The sequence below is a fragment of the Ptychodera flava genome, chromosome 21 (genome assembly GCF_041260155.1).
Source record: "Ptychodera flava strain L36383 chromosome 21, AS_Pfla_20210202, whole genome shotgun sequence".
NCBI classification, from domain to species: domain Eukaryota; kingdom Metazoa; phylum Hemichordata; class Enteropneusta; family Ptychoderidae; genus Ptychodera; species Ptychodera flava.
The window spans coordinates 10,082,409-10,094,779 of record NC_091948.1 but is presented as its reverse complement, the minus strand read 5'-3'; the positions used below and the strand labels follow the sequence as shown (position 1 = coordinate 10,094,779).

The 12,371-nt window shown below is 39.0% G+C and overlaps 1 protein-coding gene across 7 annotated transcripts; it reads left to right on the top strand.

Annotated features, from left to right (window-relative positions):
- The first annotated feature begins 2,457 nt into the window (after window positions 1–2,457).
- Window positions 2,458–11,832, top strand: LOC139121363 (uncharacterized). Of its 7 annotated transcripts, none has more exons than XR_011549265.1 (4): window positions 2,458–2,592; window positions 3,331–3,538; window positions 4,647–4,701; window positions 4,868–5,777. XR_011549265.1 is itself a non-coding variant. In XM_070686186.1 (4 exons), the coding sequence occupies exons 2-4, from the start codon at window positions 8,866–8,868 to the stop codon at window positions 11,016–11,018; spliced, it is 417 nt and encodes a 138-aa protein (XP_070542287.1). In that variant the 5' UTR covers window positions 2,476–2,592; window positions 8,819–8,865; the 3' UTR covers window positions 11,019–11,832. The 7 variants fall into 7 exon arrangements, 2 of the variants coding, with proteins under 2 accessions (XP_070542287.1, XP_070542285.1); XR_011549261.1 differs by lacking the exons at window positions 3,331–3,538; window positions 4,647–4,701; window positions 4,868–5,777 and adding exons at window positions 8,819–9,169; window positions 9,866–10,073; window positions 10,817–11,832 and having other exon boundaries at window positions 2,472–2,592; XM_070686186.1 differs by lacking the exons at window positions 3,331–3,538; window positions 4,647–4,701; window positions 4,868–5,777 and adding exons at window positions 8,819–8,872; window positions 9,866–10,073; window positions 10,817–11,832 and having other exon boundaries at window positions 2,476–2,592.
- The last annotated feature ends 539 nt before the right edge of the window (window positions 11,833–12,371 follow it).

Sequence of the window (12,371 nt, the reverse complement as noted above, 5' to 3'; positions counted from 1 at the left end):
ATTTTGCTGCTGAAGTGCACCGAAACTAGATCCAAATAATGTTTCGCCTACATAAATTAGGCCACATTGTTACCCGATGTCATTATAAAGGGCTGAATGAAGAGCTCGAGGAATTCAAGAATTCCAGGTGCAGCCAACGAACAATGCACTTTTAAAGGGGTCCTTATTAGTATGATAAGATGTATTGTGCATGACAAGTAATGTGCACTGACTAATTGTAAATCCAGAGAGTAATTAATTAGTTTTTCATAATTTGCCCTCCGACTGAAAATTTTTCGACTTCCTCTAAGGCAACGAGGCATGAATGGTGACCATGCAGAGGCTATCTGCCACCCTGCTACCCTCCCAAAACCAGCAAGCTGGTCGCCGTTTTGTTTCCCGTAAAGTTTGCAGCTTGTATACAATACTTCAGACTATAGTAACACTTAAAAAGTGCTCGATAGATTTTTTGCACACATTCATCATGTACAGTTTTTTGAATGGTGGAGGGAAGTTACCTGGTTTCCATACTCCCTTTCGATCAGTTTTTCTTCCTTTAAAAGAAAAGGTAACGAGTGTTTTACCATGTCACAAATCGTAATTTGCAGTCCGCCAAAGCCTCTGTGGGCCGAAGATAAGCTGATAAATATGGTTTGTAGGGGAGACTTCAAAATTATTATGAATTGGAAGGGGATAGGCCTACTTTAAATTTTTAGGGGTAGTTTAAAGGGGGAGTACTTTCAAAGGCCAGGGAAAAAATTCAAGAATCCCCACCCTCCCTCCAGAGATGTTTGTTAACACAGCTTTACTGTGATCTGACTCTGGCGTCTGGAGATTGCATCGCGATGCGATGGTAGACGATAACTGTGACATTGCGCCCCTAAGATTGACGCACAGTGCACAGTCCCTCGTGGGCTATTCAGCTCTCGGACTATTCGCCCCATAGACGAGTGTACAGAAGCCTGTGGGCTATTCAGCTCTGGGACTATTCGCCCATAGACGAGTGTACAAAAGCATAGAGAAAGATTGATAGAGTCGCAACGGGTATTGTTTAAGGCGTGAAGCGGTTACGTAACCCATCCATGTTCGCCTCGCCTCAGGTTGCTCCCGCCTCTCTTTTCCGAAGAGTGCCGACCATGAATCCTTCGGTAATTTTCGATTTTCGCCAATTGTTAAGCGAAAGTATGTTCACAAAGTTTGTGTTGTTGTTTTTCGTGTGGTGCTGAGCAGAATTGACGTGCTGGCGAAAACGGGAGTGTTTTGAGGCTTCAGGAAAGTGAGTTTTACACGGTTTTAAAAATTCCTCTCATATTTTATTGATATATAATGAGTGGTTTGAACCAAATTTGAAAGTCTTTTATCGATACTGTCTGGTTTTACTCAATGGTTTACGGTCAGTCATACCGTCTTTGACACGTGCGTCAAGGAAGGACATGTTTATGAAACTGCTGGCGTGTTATGTTTTGATTGGCGTGAAGCAGTGTTTCTGGCCTGAGAGCTCACAAAGTAACTATGGTTGCTACGCGACTGGCAGTACGATGCCATCTCGTCGTATATTTCGCATAATCTCGAGTAATTATCAACCACAAACAAAGCCTCCAAAAAGTTTAACGCCCTTGAAGCTCATTTTAATATGAAAAGCCAATAGTCTACCGAGACGACCATGGAACAAAAGGCATGCAGGCGGTACCACTCTGTCTATCTTACTCTATGACAAAAGCGAGAAACACCTCACCGGAATGTTGCTCACGCTTATGTTTTGACGATGTGTCCGTCGAATTCGGCCGAAAATCACACGAAACGAGCGTTTTTGAAGCAAATTACGTACCAGGTATGAATTTTGAGAATGATAGGGAACGATCGACGGTTACATGATAGATGAACTTGCTAATTTTCACAGTGAAATCGGACACGGAATGTGACATGGCGTGGTTTTTATAGCCATTCTATTTCCAGACTTGAGGTGTTTCGCTTCTGTACACTCGTCTATGGGGCGAATAGTCCCAGAGCTGAATAGCCCACCAAACGACTGTGCTTGCAGCCATGGATGGACGTCCCGCCTCCAGAGGCTATTCGAGTTACTTGTCAATTAGCTGTGGGTCCATAGCTGTGGTGCTTACAGACGGGATTCCTGCCTTATGGGCTGGTTTGACTTTTACGACTTTAAACCCCGCCACCACAAAAAGTCAAAACCAGCCCGTAGGCAGGAATCTCGTCTGTTTAAAGCACCACAGCTATGGACCGACAGCTATTTGCCTATAAATAGTGTGTGAGGATTAGTTGAACTAGTAGGCGAGGCACGTATGATAGCCCAACTCACAGGCGCTCGTTAGTTGGGTAGTCTGCTAAATTGATCGATTTTCTGCTCGATCTATCGATCCCGTACTCGAGCTGCACGCATTTAGGTTGCAGTGGGCAGATCGAGTACGGGATCGAAAGATCGAGCAGACTATACCAAGCTAACGAGCGCCTGTGGGCCGACAACAAGATTTTAAATCACACCAATTTTATGAGAAGGTGACAGCTAGTCGATCATTGAACTGTTGATAAACTGGTTTGTATACTGGAAAACAGTCACGTAAGAATCCTTTTGCATTGTCTGCCAAGATCAAGGTGAGATCTGCAAGAATGTGGTAGTGTGTGTAGAATATTTGCTGAATGCTGTGGTTGTCGATGCTTATTATCATTTTACACTATCCACGTCCCTAAATGACCCAATGTACCTCGTCGACATATTTGCTACCAGTAGTCTCACAGCTTTTACAAAGCGAAAGAGACGTAACACGCTTTCGAATATCGAGAACTCCAAACTTTATTTTTAAATCTGTAAGTGTAAACAGGCCAACGTACGTGTACCATATCGCTTAAAGTATCACAGTTCACTATCGGACGCGTCATTCGGATGCGGTAAATTTGAAATGTTGACTGCAGACAGACGCATCATGTGCTGTCTGTCCGACTCAGAATGGGCGTCATTGTTCTCTTTTTTTTACATCCATGTTCTGGGCAATATCAGTATCCAGGGTTCTTACATTTAATGTCGGTCTGCGGCTCCGATTGAAGAAAATACAACCACCCAGCACGACTCAAGAACTTTTACCTGTCCTTTTGCAGTCACCAAAGCGGTAGATCACAGTTATTTATAGAATTTTGTGGTGCCATATCTGACGATCCCTGATCAATAGCTGTCCTAAAATATAGTCGGAGAGACACGTTCATAAATGGGTTGCTGAATGACTATTGACAAAAAGTCGCCTCACCCAGTATACAACTTCTCTACCAGTCTTGGTTTTGCTTTAAGGTGTGAGAGCCAGTCATTCTTACATTCACACACTAATTTACAATTTCCAGACAACATGCCGCTTCTCTCAATTTTATTGGCATCAGCGTCCGGCCATTTGGTGGGAGACCTTTGCTACAACAACTACACACTCCTTCCAGCAATGTTGAAATTTGCCGGAAAAACACCCCTCGATCTCAACAATTTAGGAATGAAACCCCGTATTGTGGCTGTAGCATCTGACCTTACACTCGCTTGTCTCCTCGACCATGCAGTCTCGTAAGTACATTCATCGGTTTCTATGGATTTTATTTGCTTATTTGTTTATTCTACAGCTGTATAACATGGAATAATAATCAGAACAGATATCATTCGTAGGTTTCTCACATTTCATAGATCTGTCACTGACGATGATCAAGATAAAAGCGACTTGAAACAAGTCCGCAAACTTGAGAAAGCCTTCTGCATTCGGGCCAGTTGTTGTGATTTGAAGAGGCTGGAAACAGGCCTTGTTTCATTTCAATGACATTTACTGAGTAACCTCAAGACGAGTTTCAAATGGCTGAATGCCACAGGCAGTGTAATGAACATGATTCAAAAAGACAGAAAAAGTGCTGCACTTCAAACACAATCAGTCCCAAGTGTGTACTAGAAATTCAAAAATACTGCTTGATTATCATGTGTGACCTAATGTAAAATCATATGTGTCTTGCGGTTCTCCATTATGACCCCTTGATGACCTTACCAGGTATTTTAGTTGCTATGAAATCATGAATGCTCTGTATAAACAGTCAACAACCTTCACTGCACCAAGAACTTTACAAGAACATTAAAACTTGAACTTATTGATCTGGAAAACGTTGACTTGGATGACTTACAAAAACAGCATACCGCCAAAATACCAGAATGCAAAAGTCATAGAAGGGTCATGAAAACAGCCAATCACTGTACATTTTAAGAGAATGAAGTGAATCAGACATTGGCGTGATATTTACTCTAAAAAAATTACGAGAAATGGTAGTTAAGTAGTCAAACAACATGGTATATGGATGACATGAAAGATTATGAAACAAAACTCATATTATTTTTTTATCTACACTAATGTCATGTGTTTGTTCGATTAGTAAGGTTTGACAATAGCTTGCAGAACATTGCAGACCAATCAGAATGCTGTTTGTAAATCGTTCAATTGTATTCATCGTCCAGTGCCAGACCCCCATACATTAATGCAGTGTAGGCATTATCAGAATTGGTCAGGTATTGACCGGAGAGGGAAATTCCAAAAGATCATTATTCAATAGTGTAAAGGGACAAAGTCATTCTCATTTTACCTTTTTTCATGAATTTTGTGTGATATGAATAGTTTTGTGTTGTTTGACCTCTTCAGACGTCAACCCTGCTTGCAGCAAGACATGATTAAAGATTCGGTGAAAAACTTTACGGTGTGTACTTAAAAATCAAGTTTAGTGCACAACTGTCACCATGCATGGCTGAACACAAACAAGTTGGAAAGGGGAAAAATCGATTTACTTTGTCCCTTTAAATATGAAAAAAACAGTAAGTTATCATTTATTCTTAAATTGTGCATGTATATTTTGTATTCTACAGGAAAATAGATGCTGGGAACTCCTGCAAAACTGCTGCCATGGTAACAGGTGGCGCTGCCTTGCTGTACACTGCGTTAGGAGCACCATTCAACGCCCATTATGACATACACTGGGGATGTGTTGCTATTGATCTTGGATACATCACTGCACGTGTTGGCGTCATGTCTTTGGTATTGCTCTATATGGCAGGCCGTTTTGAATAAAAGAATTTTCAAAAGACTACCATAAAACGGATGATGAATACATTCTCTTGCCATGATATTAAACAGTTGTATGTGTAGAAGTTACTTGTAGCTAACACGATTGGAACTAATTTGGGATAACTAGATTTTCATATTTTTCAAATTTCTCAAAAGTGTTAGGTGCCGTATTGCTCAATGTTCGAATATTACAAATTACTCATAAAAACAAGTGTGTAATGTTAAAAGAAAAGCAGATGAGATTACATTTGTAGATTAAATCGGTATTACTTAACCATCCAATTATCCCAAATTAGTTCCAATCGTGTTAGCTGTTTCATCTATAGATGAAGTAGGTTTACTTGTCATTGACCTTGTCTTTGTAGCATAAATATTTGTTGCAGAATGTCGTCTGCTTACTTTTTGTGTGTTTTTTCTATCTTTTCATTTTAAAAATATTACATAATGTTGTACCAAAATCTATCGCTCTATTGCTCCAGTTAGTGATATGTTGATGGTTTTTCTTACAACTGAAAAATTCACCAACCCAAAGAGGACACTAGTAGACTTTCCCTCACTCGGATGGTTTCAGGGAAATTTGTGAAAAACATTTGACCCAATATACGCGTTAGTTCTTTTGATTATACCTACTTGTATTGCCTGGCAGTAATGTTCATAATTATCATAACTGTCTTTGAATTAAAACAGATACATACATAACTCATCTATAAACATGTGTTTTTACTTCAATTCTACCAGAAATAATGATAGTCCCATGCTAAACATAGTTTCCTTGAGTTTGTTGTGACACACACACACACACACACACAGATTGGTTATTTCAGTGTACCTTTAACCCATTCACCATCATGGTGGACCTCTACAGAAGAAAATGGGAGTGCAAAGGTTCAAAGAGTACATGACACTGTGGTTGATATTACAGAACAAAAATAACGAAGAAGTTGTATTGACATTAATTATAGCTACTCTCCCTACTACTTAGGTTAACTAATTTGGAGAACTAAGTTAAACTCTGTATTTTCATGATAATTAAGAATAAAAGTTTATTTTCAGCTACATTGCATTATTTCTTCTTTGTTGGAAGGGGATACATTAAAAGTGAGAGAAAAATTTCAAAAATCTCCCGCCCTCCCTCCAGAGGTGTTCGTAAACACAGCTTTACTGTGATCTAACTCTGCGTGTCATGTGCATAGATGTTGGATAATACTGAAAGGTAAGAGTGCTGTACCAGTGCGCCTCTAACGGTGACACACTGGTTCTAAATGACTGCAGAGTATGTAGCAGTGATGACTTTTTTGACGGATCCGACATTGTGTATCTGAAGAATGTCCCCGCCTCCGGAGGCTAATCGAGTAGCTTGTCAATAAATCTTGTATGAGCATTAGTTGACCTGGTAGGCAAGGCACGTATGATAGGCTGACAACAGAGAGTTGTCGATTATTGAACTGCTGTTTAACCTATTTGTATGTTTCACTGAAAACAGTCAGGTAGAGTACTTTACTATATTGGCTACCTAGGTGTGGGTCCATGGCTGTGGTGTTTTCGGGCGGGATTTCTTCCTTTTACGGCTATTTTTGACTTTTATGTGGCGGGGTCAAAAAAGTAAAAGTCAAAACCGGCCCGTGAAATGCAGAAATCACGTCCGAAAACACCACAGCTATGGACCCACAGCTACTGTCTGCCAAGATCGGGGTGACGATTTGGTAGATGTGCAGAAAATGTTTGCTGTGGTTCTCAATGTTTATCAACAGTGACACTTTACTATCCACGTCCCCCAGTGACCCTCAATGCACCTCGTCCTTGTAGTTGCGATCAGTAATTATGCACGGTGAAGCGAAAGAAACGTAACACGCTTTCGAAATTCGAAACTGAAATTTATTTGCTAAACTGTAAACGGGCCAACGTACATGTACCATATTGCAGAAAGTGTCACTATCAGATGTCTTTCGTTTTAAGGGCTAAATACTTGATATCCGAATGAAGGGCTCGAGGGGTTGCTGACTTATTCCCTTAGACCAGGTCAAGATCAGATGGTGATTTCTCCCAAAATGTTGAGGAAACTTTTGTATCAAATATTATCAATTTTAAGCAAGTAAACTACCGCCGCTGTGAAATTTAGATTTTTTGTCTTTATCACTTAGCACGATGTAGGTCATATAACAGTGTTAAGGCTTGTTTGTTTGTTTTTTTGTCAGCGTGTTTGTTTATTTGATACATATGATTTGTCCAATGTATACAATAAAGAGTCTATTAAGGGATGTATTTCTGTTTATTTGTCAATAAGTTGTTTTTGTTTATCTGTTTGTGTGTTTACAAGTACATCATTCAAGAAATGATACTTATGATAAGATGTCTAATATAATCCCACATATGCATTAAAGCAGACCCGTCGTTTGCTACTTGGAGTAAGCACTACGCTGCCCACCACTGTTTCTATACAGAGTAGAGGTAGTTCGAATTAGAACACACACATGACAAACGGACCTTACCGCATGTTGGGAGAGGGGTTCTACTCTGTATTACCATACAGAAATGCGCACAAAATATGTGATAGTTACGCAATGGAAACCGTGCACATCTGGCACATGCGTGGTAATCAGTGGTAATCCTCTGTTACACCTTTGCTGGTGCGTCCGTTGTTGACTTTGGTCACAGTTAATCTGTTGGAAATCTGGTGACAGCGTCTACAGATTAGTAACTTACCCTTGCTTTCTTTGGCACATTAGGTAATCAAATGCATTACAATAGACGCAATATAATTACAAAACTTCGCGTAAGACTGTCAAAGGACAAATACATAACACAGTGAAGGAGAAAAAGAAATGTTTTCCAAAACCAGTGCTCAGATGAGACCGAGACACCAACGTTTGTAGTGGTAAACCATTATTGGAAATACATATCATAGCCAAACGTATATTAAAATAAACAATATCAACAAGAAACTTGTGATAAGACCAAGACACCCCTACCCCTTGGAACGGACATGTAAATTGCCCCTATGACAACATGTATGAAGGGTTGTTTTATCTACTGTGTAACTTCGTTTTGTCCTGTCGAAACTGTAGCAAGTGTTAGGTTCTGCAAATCTCTAAACTACAGTCACACTGAACATAGACCCATGATAAAGAATATTTTATAGGATCTAGATAATGATTATGATGTTTAATGTTACGTCTCCTATATTCCATATCCTCAAGCTGTTTTTGAAAGTCGTTTTCGGTTTATCATCGTGGCCTGTATCTATATGGCCGTGTTTGTTATCAATGCAAACAAAGCTGTCATGTGTTAGATTTTCAAAAAAGTCTTACCCAGGCAGAGGTTATCTGCCACACTGCTACCCTCCAAAAACCAGCAAGCTGGTCGCCGTTTTGTTTCTCTTAAAGTTTGTAGACTATATACAATACTTCAGACCAAAGTATCATTTAAAATTGCTCGATAGAGTTTTTGCACGTTCATCACGTACATTTTTGACAGGTGAAGTCACCTAGTTTCCATATTCCCTATTGATCAGTTTTACTTCTTTTAAAAGAAAAGGTAATAAGTATTTTACCATATCAAAAATTGTAATGTGCAGCCAGCCAAAGCCTCTGTGGACCGGGGATAAGCTTATTATTACATATGGAAAGGGGAGACTTCAAAATTATTATGAATTTGAAGAGGATAATTTAAATTTTTAGGTTTTTTTTTAAATTGGGGGTTCTTTAAGAGGTCATAGAAAAAAAACTCAAGAATCTCCCACCCTCCCTCCATAGGTGTTTGTGAAAGCAGCCTTACTAGTATGCTGTGATCTGATGCATCGATGACAGGTACGTGATAACTACTGTGACAGTGCGCCCCTAACGGTCCAGTTCGATGAATGCAGAGCATGAAGCAGTGACAGATATTTTATACGGATCCGGCATTGTGTATCTGAAGAATGTCCCGCCTCCGGAGGCTATTCGAGTAGCTTGTCAATAAATCTTGTATGACCATTAGTTGACCTGGTAGGCAAGGCACGTATGATAGGCTGACACCAACATAAATTAAATCACACCGATTTTATGAAAAGGTGACAGTCGATCATTAAACTGTTGAACTGGTTTGTATAAACGGAAAACCGTCAGGTAAGAGTTCTTTTTATACTGTCTACCTTGCCAAGGTCAGGGTGACAATGTGGTAGGTGTACAGAACTTTTGCTGTGGTTGTCGATGTTTATCAATATCACTTACTACCCGCGTCCCTAAATGACCCCATGTACCTCGTCGACATATTTGCGACCAGTAGTCGCACAGCTTTTACAAGGCCAAAGGAACGTAACACGCTTCCGAATATCGCGAACTCTAAAATATATTTGCTTAACTGTTGGTGTAAACAGGCTAACGTACATGTCCAATATCTCAGAAAGTATCATTATCGGATGTCATTTGTATGCGGTCAATTTGAAATGTTGACTGCAGACGCATCATATGCTACTTGTCCGACTCAGAATGGGCGTCATTGTTCTGGTCAGTCAGTATCCAGGGTTCTTTCGGGTTGCTGCTGAAGAAATTACATGTACAACCAGCACGACTCAAGAACTCGCCTGTCCGTTCGGCCGTTTGTAGTCATCCAAGCGGGAGATCATACTTATTTATAGAATTTTGTAGTGCTATATCTGAATGAGTGACGATCCCTGACCAATAGCTGTCCTAAATTATAGTCAGAGAGACGTTCATACACGGGTTGCTCAATGACTATTGCTTCTCTACCAGTCTTGGTTTTTGCTTTTAGGCGTGAGAGCCAGTCATTCTTACATTCACTCACTAATTTACAATTTCCAGACAACATGCCGCTTCTCTCAATTTTATTGGCATCAGCGTCCGGCCATTTGGTCGGAGACTTGTGGTACAACAGCTATACATTCCGTCCAGCATGGTGTAAATTTGCCGGGAAAACACCCCTTGATCTTGACAAGCTAGGAATTCAACCCCGTATTGTGACTATAGCATCTGACCTTACACTTGCTTGTCTCCTCGATCACGCAGTGTCGTAAGTATATTCATCGGTTTCTATATGGATTTTATTTGTTTATTTGTTTGTTTACAGTATTTTGAAATTCTCCATTTTGACCCCCTAGATGACCTTACCTAGTATTGTAGAAGGTATGAAATCATTAAAGCCCTGTTACACAGTCAACAACCTTCACTGCATAAAGAACTGAATTGAAACTTTAACTTGTTGTACATTTAAGATGATGTGGAAAATTTTAACTTTGGTGACTTACAAAAACATCATACCGCCAAAATACCAGAATGCAAGGTCATAGAAGTGTCATGAAAACAGCCAATTATCGAACAACATTTGAAAAGAATTGAGTGAATCAGATATTGGCTTGATATTTACTCCAGAAATTTACGAGAAATGGTAGTTCAGTAGTCAAATAACAAAGTATATGGATGACATGAAAGATTATGAGACATTGTCCAATGTTTATTTGTCATAGGAAAGCAAATCAGGAATTGAAAAATTCATTTTGTCTACAGGCACAGACAAGGTTTCTTCTCTGTGCTAGTCAAAAAACGAAATGATCTGTTTGCATTCAAAGGGGGAATATTTGACACTTTTTTCAGTTTTTGTACCGTCATCGTTTTGTAACCGAAATGACCTTATGCAGGTATATCCAAAGTTTTCCTGATATCAGAAAAAGGTCAAACAAAAGAGTAACTTTGTCCCTTTATAAATATGACAACAATAAGGTATATATTTCTTAATGTGTGCTTCATATTTTATAGGAAACTAGACGTTGGGAACTCCTGCAAAACTGCTGCCATGGTAACAGGTGGCGCTGCCTTGCTGTACACTGCGTTAGGAGCACCACACAATGCCTATGATGACAGGCACTGTGGGTGTGTTGCTATTGATCTTGGATACAACGCTGCACGCGTCGGTGTCATGTCCCTGGTATTGCTCTACATGGCGGGCCGTTTTGAATAAAGAATTTTCAAAAGATTACCATAAACGGCTAATATAAACATTCTTTTGTCATGATATTAAGGTAGAATGCGCTGGAAAATGAAAGACAAACTTTTGCTCATACTTTCCTCAAGGAATCTTTCAAATATCCTCTTTTAGAATCATGAATAAAAATTGGGGGTCACCGTGCAAATTTTGGTATTAGAGAAACAAATTACCCAAAATTCACCGATATCTTAAATTGAAAATGGCCGCTACCCTGTGTTAACTTGATGGAGAAAAATAAAATTTTCGATTTTCAAAAAACTAAGACAATGAAAAGTTTTCTTACTCCAAGAGCTTTAAAATGAACCTCCCCCCACACGTGGTAGATCAGAAAAGAATTGTAAAAGTTTGAGAGTCCGAATATCTGTCCACAAGGCACATTCTACCTTAAACAGCATGTACATTTGGAAGTTACTTGTAGCACTATAGCTTTACTTGTCATTGACCTTGTGTTTTTAGCACAAATCTTTGTTGCAGAATGTCATTTGCTTACCTTTTGTATGCTTCTTCTATCTTTTAATTCCTTTGTTAAAGGATATTAAATGTTGTACCAAAATCTATTGCTCTGTTGCTCCAGTCAGTGATATATTGATAGTTTTTCTCAGAACTGAAAAATTCACCAACCCAAAGAGGACACTGGAAGACTTTCCCTCACTGATGGTTTCAGGGGAATTCGAAAAAAACATTTGATCCAATATACGCGCTAGTTCTTTTGATTATACCCGCTTGTATTACCTGACAGTAATGTTCATAATTATCTTTGAATTAAAACAGATATGTACATAATTCATCCAATGTGTACTTCATTACTATAAGAAATATAGTGTCTATATATATATATATATATATATATATATATATATATGTGTGTGTGTGTGTGTGTATATATATATATATATATATATATATATATATATATATATATATATATATATATCAAATGAATAAATTTGCACACGTCTACTGATCTGGTTGTATATTTTCCGTTTATTCTGTTGGTAATTTTGACACAATGTTTCGTCCTAAAAGTAGGACTTCATCAGGTTGAAGATGTCTACAAAAGGAGAATACAGACAACAAACAGAACAATGTAAGGCTAGTGTTGATCTTCATTTAATGCTGAACGTATTTTATAGGTTGAGTAAATTAGAAAGGTTCAAAAGATGTAGGGTATGACAATTCACGCTACGAACAACACTTGGAGCTGTCTGTACGATAAGTCATATATATGTATGTATAGGCCTATATATTATCATAGTGTGCACATGTCCTTTTGGGAAATTACAGTGCTCAATGCTAAAGGAAGACCATTATGAATAATAACACCAA

What these genes read in the sequence shown, in the direction of transcription:
- LOC139121363 (XM_070686184.1), top strand. An exon ending in CTCCTCGATCACGCAGTGTC is followed by an intron (nt 10,074 to 10,816) that starts GTAAGTATATTC and finishes CATATTTTATAG; the next exon opens with GAAACTAGACGTTGGGAACT.